Source organism: Stegostoma tigrinum, chromosome 17, assembly GCF_030684315.1.
Source record: "Stegostoma tigrinum isolate sSteTig4 chromosome 17, sSteTig4.hap1, whole genome shotgun sequence".
NCBI classification, from domain to species: Eukaryota; Metazoa; Chordata; class Chondrichthyes; order Orectolobiformes; family Stegostomatidae; genus Stegostoma; species Stegostoma tigrinum.
In genome coordinates this window covers 18,815,641-18,834,988 of record NC_081370.1, presented here as the reverse complement: position 1 = coordinate 18,834,988, position 19,348 = coordinate 18,815,641, and the positions used below count along the sequence as shown (strand labels likewise).

Here is a 19,348-nt window from a genome sequence, read left to right as displayed (position 1 = left end):
AGAAAAATTTACACAGATGTTGCCAGGACAGGTGGGTTTGAATTATTCGGAACGATTGAGTAGGCTCGGGCTTTCTTCCCCCCTGGTGTGTGAGAGGCTGTAGGCTTACCTTATAGAGGTTTATAAAATTATGAGGAGCACGAATAGGGTGCATTTTTCTCCAGAGTGGGGAGTCCAAAACTAGACGTTTAAGTTGAGGGGGAAAGATTTTAAAATGACCTGAAGGATAACTTTTCACACAGAAGGTGGGAATGTGTATGAAACAAGGTGCCAGAGGAACCAGTGGAGGCAAGTAAAAATTACAACATTTAAAAGGTATCTGGATGAGTATATGAATAGGAAGGGATAACAGGGGTATGGGCCAAATGCTGGAAAATGGGACTAAGTCACATTGGGATGTCTGGTCAATGGGGATAAGTTGGACTGAAGAGTTTGCTTCCTTGCTGTATGAATCTATGACTCTGACACAGATGGTGGTAGAGGAGGGTTGCTTTTCAGACTGGAGGCCTGTGACCAGTGGGGTAGCACAAGGATCGATGCTGGGTCCACTGTTTTTTGTCATTTATACAAATGATTTGGATATGCACATAGGGGGTACGGTGAGTAAGTTTGCAGATGACACCAAAATTGGAGGCGTAGTGGACAGCGAAGAAGGTTACCTCAGAGTACCACAGGATCTTTATCATCTGGACCAATGGGCTGAGGAGTGACAGATGGAGTTTAGTTTAGATAAATATGAGGTGCTGCAATTTGGAAAGGCAAATCAGGGCAGCACTTATACACTTAATGGTAAGGTCCCAGGGAGTGTTGCTGAACAAAGAAACCTTGGAGTGCAGGTTCATAGTTCCTTGAAACTGGAGTCACAGGTAGATAGGATAGTGAAGAAGGCATTAGGTATGCTTGTCTTTATTGGTCAGTACATTGAGTATAGGATTTGAAAGGTCATGTTGAAGCTGTACGGGACATTGGTTCGGCCAATTCCAACTTTTGGAGTACTGCATGCAATTCTGGTCTCCCTCCTATGGAAGACGGTTGAGAAATTCAAAAGGTGTCAGAAAAGATTTATATGGCTGTTGCCAGGGTTGGAGGGTTTGAGTTATAGGGACATGCTGAATAGGTTGGTGCTATTTTCCCTGGAGGGTTGGAGGCTGAGGGGTCACCTTATAGAAGCTTATAAAATCATGAGGGGCATGTATTGGGTAAATAGCAAGGCATTCCCTAGGGTGAGGGAGTCGAAAACTAGAGGGCATAGGTTTAAGGTGAAAGGGGAAAGATATAAAAGGGATGTTATTATACAGAGAGTGGTGCATGTATGGAATGAGCTGCCAGAGAAAGTGATCGAAGTTGGTACAATCACAACATTTAAAAGGTATCTTATACCGTGGGGGGTATGGTGGCTCCATAGTTCGCACTGCTGCCTCACATCGCCAGGGACCCAGATTTGATTCCACCCTTGGGCGACTGTCCGTGTGGAGTTTGCACACTCTCCCGCGGTTTCCTCCCACAGTCCAAACTTATGCAAGTTAGGTGGATTGGCTATGCTAAATTGCCCATAGTGTTCAGGGATATGCAGGCTACGTAGGTTAGTCATGGGAAATGCAGGGTTACAGGAATAGGGTAGGGGAATGGGTCTGGGTGGGATTTTCTTCGGAGGGTCGATGTGGGCCTGCTGATCCAAATGGCCTGTTTCCACACTATGGGGATTGTATCATTCTATGATTGGGATGGGTATATGAATGGGAAAGGTTTAGAGGGATATGGGCCAAATCTTGGCAAATGGGACTGGATTTATACAGGATATCTTGTCGGCATGGCCAAGTTGGACCAAAGGGTCTATGTCCGTGCTGTATATCTCCATGACCCTATGAGTCTGTAAATGGGATTGATGTTACACACCAAGATATTGAATAACTCAGTAATACACGCAGTCTGTACTTGTAATACAGACACTTGGCGAAAGTACCAGGATGGTGTAACATATTAGCATGGATAAAGTACTAGTTAGCTAACAGAGAGAAGGGAGCAACGATAAATGGGTCATTTTTGGGCTGACGAGATCAGTGCTGCAGCCTCAACCATTTGAAATTTATATTGATGGCTTGGATGAAGGGACTGAATGTATGGCAGCTAAATTTGCAGGTGACATAAAGATAACTGAATTAAACATGAGGACACTCAAAGGGATGTAGGCAGGTAAAGACTGCAGGCAAGAATTTGGCAGTTGAGAGTATAAGATGGGAAAATGTGAACTTGTCTATTTTGGTAGGAGAAATTGGAAACCAATATATTATCTGAATGGAGACAGACTACAAAACTCTGTGCAGTGTTTTAGCAGCTGGTGCAAGTTATTAGGAAGGGAAATGCAGTTTTTTTTAATTTAAAAGGTCTTCAATAATAAATAGGGAAATGTTGATGTAACTGTACACTGCCTTTAAAGCATTGTTGGAGTACAGTGTGCAGTTTGAGGTCCTTAAAAAGATACAATTCAATTACAAACAGTTCAGAAGAGATTCACTTGACTGATTCCTGAACTGAAGAGGATATCTCATGGAGGAAAAACTGAGCAAGTTAGACTTATACCTTTTACAGCATAACACAACGATCTTATTTAAACATACAAGGTCCTGAAGGAACTTGATAAGGTAGCTGCTGAGAGGCTGTTTCCCTTTGTGAGGTGAGACTAAAACAAGCAGACACACTGTTATATACATCCTATATAGTGGAGACAGATGCAAAGTACCTGTTAATAGATCAGCTATTTTCTTAATTTTCCTTTCTAATTTCTCAGACTCACTTTCTACAGGAAGATACTTACTTTAACTCATGTTTAAATATTAATAAAAACAGGTTTTACATGTTTCTATGTTTCTAGCTAGTTTTCACTCATATTTGAATCGTTCTCTTTCTTTTGTTCCCTTTTTTTAATATTTTGTCTAATCTTCTTCCTGTTTGTAAAAGAAATAATACCAAGTTGATGTAGATTTAAAATGAGCCGCAAAATAAGTGAGGGTAAAATTATTTAAAACGTTTTTACTCAGAGTATTGAATACACTGCCTGAAAGTACAGTGGCGGCAGGTTCGGTTGAAGCTTGAAAGAGAGTATTGGATGATTATTTGGATAAGAATGTGGAAGGATGTAGGTGGCGGGGGGAGGGGTATGGCAGGGGTGGGGGGAATTGAAAGAGAAGTTGTTGAGGGTGAGGATGAGCAGATGAGGGTGTCAGTGGAGGGGGACTGGTTGGGCCTGCAGGACAGGAAGAAGCAAAGGGCCTTTAGGCCATTGTATGGGAAATGCAGGTGCACAGGGACTGGGCGTCCATGGTAAAGATGAGGTGTTGGCGACCAGGGAATTGGAAGTTCTGGAGGAGCTGGAGGGCATGGGTGGTGTCATGGACATACGTAGTGAGTTCCAGGACCAAGGGGGAGAAAATGGAGTCGAGATAGGTGGAGACAAGTTCAGTGGGGCAGAAGCAGGCGGAGACAATGGGTCAACGAGGGAAGTCAGGTTTGTGGATTTTGGGGAGGAGATAGAAGCGGGGTTGGGGAACGATTAGGTTGGAGGCTGTGGGTGCAAGGCCACCTGAGGTGATGAGGTTGTGGATGGTTTGGTGGTCGGGGCTGGGATCATGATCAAGGGGGCGGTAGGAGAAGGTGTCGAAGAGTTGGCATCTGGCCTCAGCGATGTAGAGGTCAGTGCGCCATACAACAACTGCACCTACCTTGTCCACGGGTTTTATAGTGACGTTGGAATTGGAGCGGAGGGCTGCACATTCTGCAGGGGAGAGGTTAGAGTGGGTGAGAGGGGTGGAGAAGTTGACACGATCCATGTCTCGATGGCAGTCAGAGATGAAGTCGTCGAGGAAGGGTAGGAGGCCTTGGGGTGGTGTCCAGGAGGGGTGTGTGTTGGAGGTGGTAGAAGGGGTCAGTAGAGGGAGGGTTAGGCTCACAGTTAAAGAAGTAAGCATGGAGGCGGAGGCCATGGAAAAACTGCTCAATGTCCAAACGTGACCAGTAATCATTGATGTGTGGGTGGAGGGGGACAAAGGCGAGCCCTTTACCGAGGACTGACGGTTCGTCCTCAGTAAGGGGGAGGTCTGGAGGGATGGTAAAGACTCGGAAGGGCTGGCTGCTGCTGTCTCCTCTGAAGCTTATGGCTGTGTCAGCAGTGGTGGGCGGCGGTGCGTCGACATTGGCAGTGGGTGGAGTTGCGTTGGTGGTGTGCAGAGTTGCATCAGCGTCAGTGGTGGGTGGAGCTGTGTCGGCAGTGGGTGGAGCAGGGTAGGTGGCGGCAGCAGCGGTGATGGTAGGTGCATCATCAGACCTCCTCCCACCCACCTTCCTGCAAAAATGCCATCCCCTATTCCCAATTCCTTCACCTCCGCCACATCTGCTCCCAGGATGAGGCATTCCGCTCCCATACATCAGATGTCCCATTTTTCAAGGACCGCACCTTGACCCCCGTAGTGGTCGAGAATGCCCTTGACCGTGTCTCCCACATTTCCCACAATTCATCCCTCACAACCCATCCCCGCAATAATAACCAAAACAGAACCCCCTTGTCCTCAAATAACACCCCACCAACCTCCTGATCCAATGCACCATCCTCCAACACTTCAGCCATCTGCAATCCAACTCCACCACCAAAGACATTTTTCTCAGACATTTTTCTCTCCCCACCCTCATCTGCTTACTGGTGTGACCACTCTCTCCGGGACTCCCTTGTCTGTTCCACACTCTCCTCCAGCCCTCCCACACCCGGCACTTTTCCCTGCAACCGCAGGAAGTGCTACACCTGCCCTTATGCCTCGCCCCTCACCCCCATCCCAGGCCCAAGAAGACTTTCCACTTCAAGCAGATGTTCAGCTGCACATCTGCTAATGTGGTATACTGTATCTGCTGTTCCCATTGCGGCCTCGTCTAAATCGGGGAAACCAAGCAGAGGCTTGGGGACCACTTTGCAGAACACCTACGCTCGGTTTGCAATAAACAACTGCACCTCCCAGTCGGGAACCATTTCAACTGCCCCTCCCATTCCTCAGACGACATGTCCATCCTGGGCCTCCTGCAGTGCCACAACAATGCAACCTGAAGGCTGCAGGAACTCACATTCCACTTGCAGCCCAATGGTATCAATGTGGACTTCACAAGCTTCAAAATCTCCCCTCCTCCTACCACATCACTAAACCAGCCCAGATCATCCCCGCCTCCTTAACCTGTCTTTCCTCCCACCTATCCCCTCCTCCCACGCCAAGCCCTACCCCCATCTCCTGCCTACAAACCTCATCCCGCCCCCGACCTGTCCATCCTCCCTGGACTGACCCATCTCCTCCCCATCTCCCCCACCTACACTCACCTCTACTGGCTCCATCCCCACCTCATTGGCCTGTCTGTCTCCTCTCCACCCATCTTCTCCTCTATCCATCTTCTATCCACTTTCCCCTCTCTCACTATTTATTTCAGAAACCCCTTCCCCTCCCCCATTTATGAGGAAGGATCCAGCCCCGAAACATCAGCCTTCCTGCTCCTCTGATGCTGCTTGGCCTGCTGTGTTCATTCAGCTCTACATCTTGTTATCTCAGATTCTCCAGCATCTGCAGTTCCTGCTATCTCTGAAACATATTTATCCTCTACCCTACTCTGTTTTCTCATGGGTCTATTCCTCTCCAGAAAGGTTAATTATTATTCTTAAATTTTATTTTGTAAAAAAATTTAGTAAATTTGATGTTATTCACCTTACTACTTACGGTAATACTGCAATTTAGTAATAGAATACATCTTTACCTTTTAAGAAATTTGTTAAAAGCATGGAATTTTATAATTTCCAGCTACTTACACACTCTTCTCAAGAGCAATCACTCACTAGCCAATCACCTTGCAGCTTTCCTGTGATGCCACTGCTCAGTGATTCTTTCAAAATGTCTGTTCTGGGTCTACCAGTTGCCTGCTTTGCTAGATGCTACTGACTGTCTATCAGGGTCCTCTCTCACCCAATCCTTAGTGCTGCTAACAGCTGATCTTCACACGGCCATCCAGAGATATTGGATCAACTAGATTTTTGGGAAGTCACAGCAACGTGATCGGCTAAATGGCATCCATCTGTGTCATAAATGAATCCGTACCTCCAGTAAGGGAATCTTTAGGCAAATATGATCACAATACAATAAAATCTTACGTTGCTTTTGAAGGTGAAAATCTTGGTTCTGAAGCTAATGTCTTAAATGTAACAAACAGATAATTAACAAAGGTATGAATGTTAGAGGTGGTTAGAATGGACTAGGAACATATAGTAAAAAGATAAGATAAAGAAATAATAGTGGGCATTTTTGAAGATATTTCATAAATCTCAATAAAGATATATTCCATTGAGAAGGAAAGACTTCATGTAAAAGATGGGCAACATGTGGCGAACCAAGGAATAAAGCAGATTTAAAATTGAATGAAAAGGCAGACAATACTATGAAAATTAGTAATGGATGAGAAGGTTGGGGCTTTTTTCAAAACCTGCAAAGTAATAAAGCTGAATAAATTAGAATATGAGTGATGACTAGCAAGAAATACAAAAAAAAAAGATTGTAGAAGGTTCTACAAGTACATATGAGGGCTCATGCAGCACATGGTACTGTCCCTACCTCTGAGCTAGGAGGCCCAGGTTCAAGTCCAACTTGTTCCAGAGTTGTGTTGATTAGAAAATACCTATAAAAAAGGAAAGCTAAAGCAAGCATTGGACCCTTTGAGGATGGGACCAACAAATTTATGTGAATTTGATCAAGTGCTTGCACCTGGCTTGACAGTGAAAGACACAAAAGTCATCTCAAAAAAGAGTAGAAAATCAAGAGGGCGATCTTAAAATAGTCATTACTTGAGAAAGGAACACTGAAAAAAGTCATTGGACAAAATGATATCGAGGCCCCTGTACCTGATGGTCTGTAAACTACAATTTTAAAAAAGGTGTATGCTGAGAGAATAGAAGAATATATCCAAAATACATCCAGTATATTGAAAAATTGCAAATGTAAGACTTCTGCTGCAGGAAGGATGGAACCAGCAATTTTGGAAAATAATAGAATCCATTTCTAAGAAATTAATACAAAATCTGAAAATCATTGCATAACCAGGCTGAGTCACTGTGGCTTTGTGAAAGAAAACTTATGTTTAAGAAACTGGACTCTAAAATAGAATGACACAAGGCACATTTAGAGTACTGTGTACAGTTTTTCTCTCCTAACTTAATGCGAGATATACTTGCATTAGAAGACATTCAAACAAGGTTCACTAGACTAATTCCCAGTATGAAGGGGTTGTTTTATGAGGAAGGGTTAAGTCATTTGAGTCTATCTTCATTGGAGTTTAGAAAGGTAATATTTCACTTTATTGAAACATACAAGATCCTGAGGAGGCTTGACAGACAAAATCTAAATTAGGGAATACAGTTTAGAAACATAAAGCCCCTATCTAAGTCTGAGTTGACAATAAATTTCTTCTCTCAGAGGATCATTACTTTTTGAAATCATCTTTCTCAGGCAACAACAAAGATCATATCATTAGATAAAATTCAAGATCCAATTAAAGAGAATCAAGGTTATGAGAGTAGGGCGCAGGCATGAAAGTGGAGTTGAGGTTACAATAGTATCAGCCATTATCTTGCTGAAAGCTACAAGGACTGAATGACCTAGTCCTACTCTAATTATCTTGAGAGATCACATGAGTCCTAGAACTGGGATTTCACGCCACCAATGCAGTAGCACCAACATCTCAGAGTATCAGTACAGAGATACTGGGATCTCTCAGTACCTCACATCTTCAGTGCCAGTACAGGGGAATCTCATATTACCAGTGCAGGCACAGAGATACTATCTTTAACACAGTACCTCAGATTCCAGAAAATAGCCTAGGAGAAAAAGCTTCATTGATTTAATACTCAACTGCAGCATGTATGAGAGATAATGGGAACTGCAGATGCTGGAGAATCCAAGATAACAAAGTATGAAGCTGGATTAACAGAGCAGGCCAAGCTTACGAGGTAGGGTCTAGGCCCGAAACGTCAGCTTTTGTGCTCCTGAGATGCTGCTTGGCCTGTTGTGTTCATCCAGCTTCACACTTTGTTATGCAGCATGCATGACACTGATTATAACACTGTAGGTTAAATCCACTCACCATGAACAAAATATCCTTGTTCTTGCCATATAAGAAAAGCATCCCCCAGAGCAGAAAAAATCAGGCCTGCCAAGATCTTCCTTGCATTGGAGCGTGTCCCCAGGAAGTTGATTCCATGTGCCAGCAAGAATACCCAAAGACAGAAGATTGGAAGGCATTTGATCAGTGCACTGAACCATGATGGGCTTGAGGTTGGCAGCCAGAGTACAAAATATACACAGGTGGCCTTAAAGAAAGGCACTAACTTGGGTCCCTCATTCTTAACCTAAAGATGATAGTAAAAATAGAGAGAAAGACACGGTCACTCAGTCATAACACCAGAAACTGTATAGTTACACAACAGCTTCTTTTGTTAATTCTAAGAATATTTACTACAACCTATCTAATCTTTACCTTGCAGATATTACTATGATCATTATCTCAGTAAAGTTCCTGCTTTTGGTCTTCCTGAGCTGCAAATATCCCATCCAACTCACCCTTTTTCCTCATTGTGCTGAAAAATGGAGAATCATCACTCTCTGTCTCCTTTTATAACTCATTCACTGCCAGTCCTCGCACTATGGAACATCTTACCCACCCAATTTTCCCTTCTCCTGAACTCTGCAGATTTGTAAAACCCACACTTTGTGACACCTAACAACTCTTTTTTGACTTACTTAGGTAATTTTTTTCTGACTTTGTGCCTCCAGCAGGAAATCTTGAGAAAGCATAACCAAAACTTGTTCACAACCTAAGATTTCTAATCCGATCTCAACATGTGCTGATCTCAATCTGGGCAGCAGTTAGGGCTCTATAACTTCATCACCACTGGGCTAAGACGGAAAAAAATGGCATAACAAGGGGTGGCACGGTGGCTCATTGATTAACATTGCTGCCTCACTGCGCCAGAGACCTGGGTTAGATTCTAGCCTCGGGCAACTGTCTGTGCACAGTTTGCACATTCTTCCCGTGTCTGCATGGGTTTCCTCCTGGTGCTCAGGTTTCCTCTAACAGTCCAAAGATGTGCAGGTTAGGTGGATTGGCTGTGCTAAATTTCCCACAGTGTCCAGGATGGGAAATGCAGGGATAGGATAGGGAAGTGGGTCTGGGTGGGATGCTCTTCGGAAGGGCCACATGGACTCGATGGGCTGAACGGCCTGCTTCTACACTGTAGGGATTCCATGATTCTATGAATTGCAGTTTTTTGATCACGATCCATCTACCCTGTCAAGGACGAGACATGACCCACCTTGATCTTAACAAGAGATCAAAGGTTTACCAGTTCATATATATAGAACATTGTTACAAAGTGGTCCTATCTGTGTAACTGTAACCCAACCAATGTTCATAAGCACCTTCAAGATTTGAGAGGAGAAGGATAATACAAAGCTCTCCAGCATTTCCTATTAGCAGCCATCATTTAATAATAATGCTGCAGGCTGACACAGGACTCAAGTCCTCTGAACAGTAAATATTTGCCATTTTAGTCCTTCTTCAGTTCCCTTCAGCTGTTTTGTTTCTTTCTGGGATATCATATTGTCCTTCATCTCAATGAGAAATTGCTGACTGCTCAAGTCCTGTATGTACCAAGATTACCTTCGCAGGAAGCGCAGGGCTGCCGGCTCCTTGTCAGCTGTTTGCGGAATCTAAAGTTTCACAACCAGGTTGGGGGAATGTCATATGATTTAATGTACTTACAAAACCCTTGAACCAAAAACAAGAAAATATTTAACCCTTTTCCATCCAGCATGGTTAACACACAGATTCACTGTGTACCCAAAGAGGTTTTCGCCATTACTTTGTGTTCATTTTCTATTTTTTACAAAACAAAATTTTACATAGTAGTGCAAAGCTTTCCACTGTCATGTTGTTTAGGTTAATTGCTCCCATAGCTATCATGCCTGAGGCTTATAAATAAAAACTTGGAGTGATGCCAATCCATAGCTGTCCTTGCTTTCCCTTTGCATTCAACTCATTCATATTTCATAATGACACTTGAACCTGAGGGTTCCTATCAGTTTTAATTTCTCACAAGCTAAATTAAGTTGGCTGCCAAAGCCAATTTTGATGGTCATCATTCTATATTGCTCTCCCATATTGTCTTAGTATCAGTCTCAAGTGATGCCTGCTTTTGTACTCCTCTGGTATTCACTATCTACAATAAGTGAAAAAAAAAGTTGACTCCTTTCTTCAATGGTCATCTTCTATCTACTGCCCTATCAAAGCCAAAGTTCTCACATGCATATCTAGCTCACTGTGAGTCAAGTCTTTCTCACATGAGATCTGTTCTGGCTGTCGTGTGTGAAATCAAACAGAAAGGTATAGTGCACATTGGAATTACTTTAGTAGCAAAACTATCAGAAAAAATGATAGAAAGAAGCCTGGTAATGAAGCATAGCTTTGAAAGGATTCCAGAGTGGCTAATTTTAAGCAACATTTTTTCTGAAAAAAATATTGGTGAGAAGTCTATCATTTCAATCTCAGAATGAAAGTCAAGTATTTAATTCAATACACTGGAACATGCAGACAATGCTTACATCAAACTAGAACAACATTTGGGACTCTTTCCTTATAGGCTATGCTACCCGTATAAGGAGTGTTATAATGGATGGAAATGAGAACGCCTGCCATCAGTTGCCTTGTTTCAAAGTTATATCGCCCCATCATCCCCCTTTTTCACCAATATCATATTAATTCTGTCCTTGGGCAAGTACAACATGAATAGATGCAGAGGAAGGTTCCCTTTATATTGTACTATGAAGATTCCACAATCACAAGACATAATAAACGCAAATGTAAAGCTCCATTTCCTTTATCTCAAAAACAGATCTACTCCCAACTGGAGTAGCATTCAAACTCCCACACCAGCTACTGTTGCAGCTTTTCTTTCAATAAAATTTCACACTTCAATGCCAATTTATGCTGAACTTTAGGCGCTCATGATGAGTAATAATTAAGATACAGATTCAAATAAACATTATCCCTTGTAGCACGAAAGGATACTTATATGCAATAAGCATAAGCTTATCTTGAATATTATTTAAGTAAGTGAAAAAGCAGTGTATAAGTCAATGTACCACTCAATCTACTAATTCATTCATTATCTGCTCAATACCAAGCAGAACAATGATACTACTCAGAAGGGAGATAGGATGGCAAAATGTTTCCAATAGGGATAGGAGATTTCGCATTGAATGGGATAGCTGAATTCATCCTTACAACAACAATTTGTATTTATATTTTGCCTTTAACATAAAAAAGTTCCCAAGGTACTTTACAGGAATATTATGAAGCAAACTCAGACACTGAGCCACATGAACTGATTCTAGGTCAGGTAGCCAAGCTTGGATAAAGATGTAGGCGTAAAGAAGTCTCCTAAAAGGAGAAATGAGATCCAGAGAAATAGGTGGTCCTAGAGATGGCAAAGTTTGTGGATAAAAGCTCACCCAGGACCTAATATATAACCCAAGATTGCAAACATTCTTATCCAACCTCAGTGTATTGCCAGGGAGAGGGATGGAGTCAGGAAGTACGGAATAGAACTTAGTGGGGGAACCCAAAGCCAGTGGATTTGTTCATCTCAATGTTTAATTGAGGGAAATCTCTGTTAATTCAGTATTGTTGGAGAGGCAGTCTGGCAATTTAGCGACAGGAATTTATGGAATATCATGAGTTAAAGTTCTCAAATCTTTCACATTTTTCTTGTTAATATTCTTTATTCCATTGGGTGTACATGTTGCTGACATTATATGTAATGTTACAGAGTTTTCGGACACACAATTTACAAGCTACAAATCACCGCAGTGCTGCATTCAGTATACCTGTTAAAAGAGGAACAGAGTCAGAATGACAGAGTTGTTCCTCTGACCCTCTTTAGCATAATCTAATATTTGTTTTCCAAACAGGATATTAGAGATCAAATTACCAATCTCATCCTCCTGATCTTAGTATATTGTGTGCAACAGAAAGACTAGAATGATCTGTTTGAAAAGCCTTCCATATTGAAGAATTGTGACATGGCAATAAGTGCTACGGTGGAATAAATTACTTTCCACTTCTGGAAACTGGGTTTAGATCAAGTCTAGACCGGTCAGATGAAAATCCACCTTTTAGTCGATTGTAAGGAACTGCTTTTACTTTATAGCAAATAGTTCTATTAGACAATTTAATTCTTTGCAGAGCTCTTTTTTGGAAGTGGGGAAGATTCTGCCTCACAAATTTCTTCTTATGACGAGTAAGAAGAAGAGAGGGAATAAACCTTAATTTCACCTGAATATGCCAAGAATGGAAATGCAAAATTCTGGTTGAGGGATGAAGGCAGACCTCAAATAAAACCTTGACTTTAAGAGTGTCACAAATGCAGGCTACACCAGAGTTACTTGCCTCCTCTCAATGAATGTACCATAACAGCCTGTTTCAAATCACTGACTGTTTGTTGTCTCCAAATAGTGCTGTCTCAAAATAAACAGTTCCCAGTCTGCTACAGTCATATTTCCAATCCATGGATCGTAATTCAGATAGCTTTTGAGGAGCACAAATAGGCCACAACTTGTGGAAGCAAACTGGGGAGACTTCCCTTTTATTTAAGTAACCTGGCAAGTAATCAAATACCTGAACTCTGCCAAAGATCTTTCAAATCAGTCACTGAGAGCTAAACAATAGCAACATGGGGATGACTCATTCTATAATACAACAATTACAAGGGAGTCTGAACGTTCCTCCATTCCAGTTATTAAGCTACAGCTTTTTCCATCGGTAAAACAACTGACTCCACTTAAGAATTCAATAATCATCTGAAATATTTCCACTTATTTTTAACAACTGAAGTACGTCACTGAGTCTGACAGATCAGGAACATATCAAATTCAATTCCTAGTCTGTGGGGAGTTAATTCACCCAAAATGGTGGCATTGTTACTATGAATGGTCTCAGCACTCTTGAAATAGGGATCAGAAACAAAACAAAGTTCTCTGATTTGCTGCATGCACAGGGCAAGGCTGCAATATTCTTCTGACACTTGTTATCATACATACACATACACACAGGAAGAACAGGCATTTGGCTTAAATACTGAAGAGCTGCTGGTGCCTCCTCCCCCATCTTTCCCCCATTTCCCCCTCCATTGCGAACTGGTCAGCAGCTAAGGACAGAATGTTAGGTTGAACAACCCTACAGTATAATTTCAAAAGATGTTATTTCTCAAATTATAATTATAATGCAGCGATCAAGACATAAAACTGCTTAATGATATAAATAATAGACAATGAAGTATAGCTATCCTCTCATTAACTGAACAAATGATACTTCAGCTCGCCACAATGTAGGAACGTTCTAAAAAATAAGGAATAAAGATAAACAGAAAAAAAAGCCACAAAACAAAAAAAAGGGAAGAAATGTGGATGTTGGAAATCAGAAACAAAAGCAAAAATTGCTGGAAAAACTCTGCAGATCTGGCAGCATCTGGGGAAGCAAAAAGTTAGCATTTCAGGTCCAGTGACCCTTGGACTTCAAGAGTTAACTCTATTTTCTCTCCAAAGAAACGGCTACAATTGTTCACCGAAGTTTCAGAACCAGGAAGTTTGTTTATTTGTTTACTTTCTGAGGCAACTTTACCAGAAAGTTCAGAAAACATTGTTCATCCTGAACTGTACTTGGGAAAGTGGTACCGGGAATTCTTTTTTTCTTTATTCATTCACAGGACATTAGCACCACTGGCTAGGCAGCATTTTATTGCCCATGCCTAATGTGCAGTTTAGAGTCAACCACATTACTGTGGGTCTGGAGTCACATGTAGGCCAGACCAGGTAAGGATGGCAGTTTTCTTCCCTAAAGGACATTAGTGAATCAGATGGGTTTATCTGACAATCGACAATAGATTACCGGTTATCATTGGATGTTAATTCCAGACATTTATTGAATTCAAATTCCACCACTTGCCATGACGGTATTCGAACCCAGGTCCCCAGAACATTATCTGGGTCTCTGAATTAATAGTCCAGCGATAATACCACTAGGCCATCACCTCCCCTTGACCTGCAGTTATCTGTGTGGAGGTTCAGAATTTGGCAAAGGGATGATGAAAAACCAACTACACATCTTCAAGTCAGGATAGTGAACATGATAGTGTTCCCATACACCTACTGGTTTTATTCTTCAAGATGGTGAAGGTCAATGTATTTGTAAAACATCATTGAAAACAAAGAAGATACTCACCAATTACTTGGATGGGTTCAACCTCAACAGTGTTCGAGAAGCTCAGCATAGAACAGCATAGTGCAGATAATTCAGTATCCAACAATCGTGTACTATAGCATATTATATACTGTCTATAAAATGCACTCCACTAACATGCCAGGCTTTCCTTACTGGGCATTTCTACAAAAGCAAAGTAAATACAACCTTGTCAATTATCACCTTATCAGGCTACTCTTAATCATCAGTGCAAAACTTCATTCAGTCTTGATCCAAATGTGGCACAATCCTAATTTGTAATGTTTAAGTGAAAGTGTCTGCTTTTGCTATCAGGACAACAGTCAACCCAGTGTGTAGCAAGCAGCTCTAGCAAAACTGAAATAATAAGGGATTGAGGAAATCACTTCAGCTGCCACAATCCTGATGGGCATGAAGGAAAAGGGTGTTCTTGTTGGAGCTCAATCATCACAGACTCAGGACACTGCTGAAGAAGTTCCTAATTGCTAAATCATCTTTCAATGCCTCAAAGATCATCATCTACAGCAGAGCATCCTACTAGATCCATTCAGTCTTTGAAACATCAACCCCTCTACAACTGGTGTACCATAGCTGTTGTGTGTCCTATTTGTAGGAATAGACTGGCATAATTTGCTGAGGTCGCACTGACAGCTCCTCACAAATCAGCAAACTATACAATCCAAAGGACAAAAGTGGCAGATGCATGGTAACACCACTACCTTCAAGTTGTCATTTAAAGCATACATCATCCTAATGTGGAAACATATCACCGTTCCTTCATTATCACCAAGACTGAAATCACTGATTACCTACCCAAGAGCACCATGGGTGTATTTTGGCCACAATCTCTGCAGCTGTTCAGGAAGAAACTCATTGCCTTCTCAAGAGTTATTGGTGATGGGCAAATGTCAATATATTTCCTGTCCAGCGACTGAAAAAAAAATTATTTGGCAATCAAGTCTTGCATTATTGAATCAAGAAGCACACAAGAGAAGGGGAACAATTCATACTGAATGTTATTGAGTAGGTTACTAGTAAGTACTTGTCATTTAATGACACTGTTAATGGCCACTGTCAATGTCATTTTGGACAGGCAGTTTGCAGCAAGAAGGCTGCCGAAGAATTAGTGACATTATTTGAAGGCCTTGATATTCTGCTGAGCCTTTATTGTAAATATTCTGAATTGTATGCTGAACTAATATTTCCTCAGTATTGTTATTTTTCCCCATTTAGAAATTATATCAACTTATCTTTTGGTTTATTGATCTGTTAGTAACGCAAGTACATGATGCCAAATGCAATACTGCTCATACTGTCTCTGTCAGCAGCAAACACTGGGATCACCGGAACTGTAAACATATTAGGAAATACAATGCTGTAATTTTAATCTCTAATTTAAATTGATTTTAATAATTCTTTTCACAATTACTTCATGGCTGTACAGGACTTACCTTGTTGTAAACGTTACCACCAAATAAAAGGATATTGCATTATCTAATGACAACTCAATATGCCAATGAACATGAAGTAAAACAGAAAAAAAGTGTTCAACTCAGCAGATCAGGCAGCTTCTGTAAAGAGTAACTGAATTGTTGTTACAATGTTAATATTGTTCTGCTTTCTATAGATGCTGCCAGAACTGCTGAGTATTTCTACCATTTTTTGTTTTTTAGAAGTCCAGCATCCAAACTATTATGCTTTGGGTAACATCAACTGTCTCACTGGGCTAAACTAAGAATCAGGCAAGAGAACTTTGAGTTAATTAAGTGTTAGATCTTATAGATACCTGAGCAATTGAGAACAAACACAATAAACAGCTATGAAACAGATTCAATTATCTAATTTGTTTTGAATAAAAAGCATTAATTAATGAAAAACTTATTTTATATTATTTTTTATATAAGGTTCTCCTCCAAGCCACTCACCATCCTGATTTGGAAATATAATCACCATTCCTTCCGTGTCACTGGGTCAAAAGCCTGGAAATTATTCCTTAACAGCACTGTGGGGCTACATACAGTACATAGAGGCACAGGCTCAAGAAGACTGCTCACCACTACTATTTAAAGGGCAAATAGAGATGAGCAATAAATGCTGATCCAGCCAGCAATGCCAACATCATACGAATAAAATATAAAGACTTGTTTCAATGATATTTTATTAAATTACTATCTTGAGAGGAGCTGCCATCTTGGACAGAAGCAGAACTTACAGACTAATATTATAGAATTTAGTTGGTTGCCACATAAATTGACTTTGAAGTACCACAAATTCAAGGGCCTTTTGACAGAATTGAGTTCACTCTGTTTGAGCCTAACTCAGATATCTGAAGTTGATGGCGCCCCTTCCCCATCACTAATATCTCTTTGATGAACATATGTTCATTGATGAAATGCTGCAGCAGTCAAAGGCACAGATATGGAGGAGGCATCTCAGGAATAAATTAGTATTTTTGAAAAAAGACTATATACCAATAATCTATAATTGTGTTTATTTTTCTTTCCTCACTTCCCCTCCCACATCCCTCCTTTGTGTTATTTCTTGACAGTACCTCGGGCAGCACAGGGAAGTACGCATATCTTTCTCTGTGAAGTAACAGCCTGTTACCAGGATAGAATGATCCAAAAACATGCTCAAAAAAAATACAGCAGACTGAGAAGAGAATCCAGCTCTGAGTCTACAGCAAAGGCAATCTGCAAAAGTGTTGTCATTGAACCTGATTTCAGGTCCTTGACAGATTTGGTAACACGAGAACCCCAAAAGAGAATCGCAGCAAGATAATAATGATCACAAAAACAAAGTTGCTGGAGAAGCTCAGCAGGTCTGGCAGCATCTGTGGAGGTGAAGACAGAGTTAACGTTTCGGGTCCTGTGACCCTTCCTCAGAAGGTTCCGAAGAAGGGTCATCGGATCCGAAACGTTAACTCTGTTTTCTCCTCCACCAATACTGCCAGAGCCACTAAGCTTTTCCAGCAACTTTGTTTTTGTTCCTGATTTACTGCATCCGCAGTTCTTTTGGTTTTTTTATATATAATGATCACATTTATATTACTGTTATATTGTACACTTGTACCGGCAAGAGCCATGAGAAGATCTGTAAAGTGAACAAAAAAACCACACAAGTCTATGTGTGGATTGGAAGGAGGTGCTGACAGGCTTGGGCTTCACACTGGGGGACTGGGTGGAAAAGTGCAGGGATGGGGTGATTTTGCACGTATAGTGATTTTGTGGATGGGGTTATTTTGGGGGATGGGATGGTTTTGGGGATGGGGGTGCGTTTTAGCGGATGGAGTGGATTTTGGGGATAGAGAGGTGTTTTAGGAGATGGGATGATTTAGGAGATGGGGTGGATTTTGGGTATGGGGATGCGTTTTTGGGGATGGGGATGCGTTTTAGGGGATGAGGTGGATTTTGGGAATTGGAATGATTTTTAAGAGATGGGGATTATTTTTAGGGGATGGGGTGGATTTTGGGGATAGGGATGCGTTTTAGGGTATGGAGTGGATTAAGGAGATGGAGATGTGTTTTAGGGCATAGGGTGGATTTTGGGGATGGGTATGGGATGATTTAGGGGATGGGTTGGATTTTGGGGATTGGGATGGATTTTGGGAAAGGGGACAGGGACGGACGCACCCCCCACCCCGGCCTGCTGAGAATTAAACAGCAAACTCCAACTGTAAGCTCGCGCTCACCACGGTGACGGGCGACACCATCCTCTTTCCGTCCTGCCTGCCTGGCCGCCGAGCTCGGCTCTCTTGCCTGCCTCCTGGATGTCGATCGGGATTCCTCTCCGGTTCTGCCGCTGTCCGTGGAGCTGGTTTGCTTCTGTTTTCGTTTTGATTCCTCCTCCCTGTAGCCCCGCCTTCTCCGGTCCGGTGACGTCCGGTGGGGGGGGCGGGAACTTGTGGGAGTCACGTGACAGCGGATCGGCCGCGAGTAACCCCCAGGATCTTGAGAGCCACGAGGCCAGCACCGGGGTCACAGGTTATAGCCAAGACGATCACCGATAGTTGGTTAAACATGCTGCTTGCAGAAATATTCGGCAGCAAGAACAACCCCCTTCTGTCTCTCCGTCAGATAACTGCTTTTTGAAGAAAATTCACGTGCCCATTTAACGACATACAACAAAACAGTTAGGAGATAACAAAATGTAGATCTTGATGAACACAGCAGGCCAAGCAGCATCTTAGGAGCAGAAAAGTTTCCGAGATAACAAGTGTAGAGCTGGATGAACACAGCAGGCCAGATGCTGCTTGGCCTGCTGTGTTCATCCAGCTCTACACTTGTTATCTCGGAAACGTTTCTGCTCCTAAGATGCTGCTTGGCCTGCTGTGTTCATCAAGATCTACATTTTGTTTTCTGGGATTCTACAGCATCTGTAGTTCCTATTATCTCTGATACAAAGCAGTTAAGACTTCTTGTGATGCAGTGAATGGTCTCCCTACCCTTCAGATGATTTTGATTCCAACTCCCACGTCACAACTTGATGGCCAAAAAAAGTGAATTCCTTAAGCACTCAGACAAGTTGAGTATCAAACTGCAAAACTTCCAATGCACAACAGTGGTGAGGAGACAGATTCCTTTTTAGCCATGGTGACGAATCTCAGAAACTTTGACATCGCTATCCATCGCTTTGGACCACTACATGAGTACAAAAGTCATGTTGCCACAGCAACTTGAACTCCCTCAGTGCATTGCAACACGCTGCAAGTTGAATTAGCAAAGTCAGCTATTGGATTATCATTTGTTTTAGCCAAACATCATAGATATGATTTTGATTTGATTTATTGTAATCTCGTGTATCTAAGTACAGTGAAAAGGTTTGTCAGCAGTTCAGGCAGATCACAGCAAACATAGACATAAGACCAGAGATAGTAGAAGCTGCAGATGCTGGAGAATCTGAGTTAACAAGGTGCAGAGCTGGCTGAACACAGCAGGTCAAGCAGCATTAAATGATCAGGTAAGCTGACGTTTCAGGCCCAGACCCATCTCAGCCCAAAACGTCA

The 19,348-nt window shown here is 42.0% G+C and overlaps 1 protein-coding gene across 2 annotated transcripts in view; it reads right to left on the bottom strand.

Moving 5' to 3' along the window:
* The window catches only part of tmem86a (transmembrane protein 86A), a 28,779-nt gene extending 10,574 nt beyond the window's left edge, over positions 1–18,205 (bottom strand). Inside the window, exons 1-2 of one of the 2 annotated variants that reach the window (XM_059652014.1) lie at positions 18,035–18,205; positions 15,157–15,274 (exon numbers count right to left, since the gene is read on the bottom strand). In XM_059652014.1, coding sequence (XP_059507997.1) covers positions 15,157–15,274; positions 18,035–18,055 — 139 coding nt within the window. In that variant the 5' untranslated portion in view covers positions 18,056–18,205. Of the gene's footprint in view, positions 1–8,154; positions 8,420–15,156; positions 15,275–18,034 lie in introns of both variants that reach the window. The other variant, XM_048545441.2, reaches the window with a different exon arrangement.
* Positions 18,206–19,348: the final 1,143 nt, after the last annotated feature.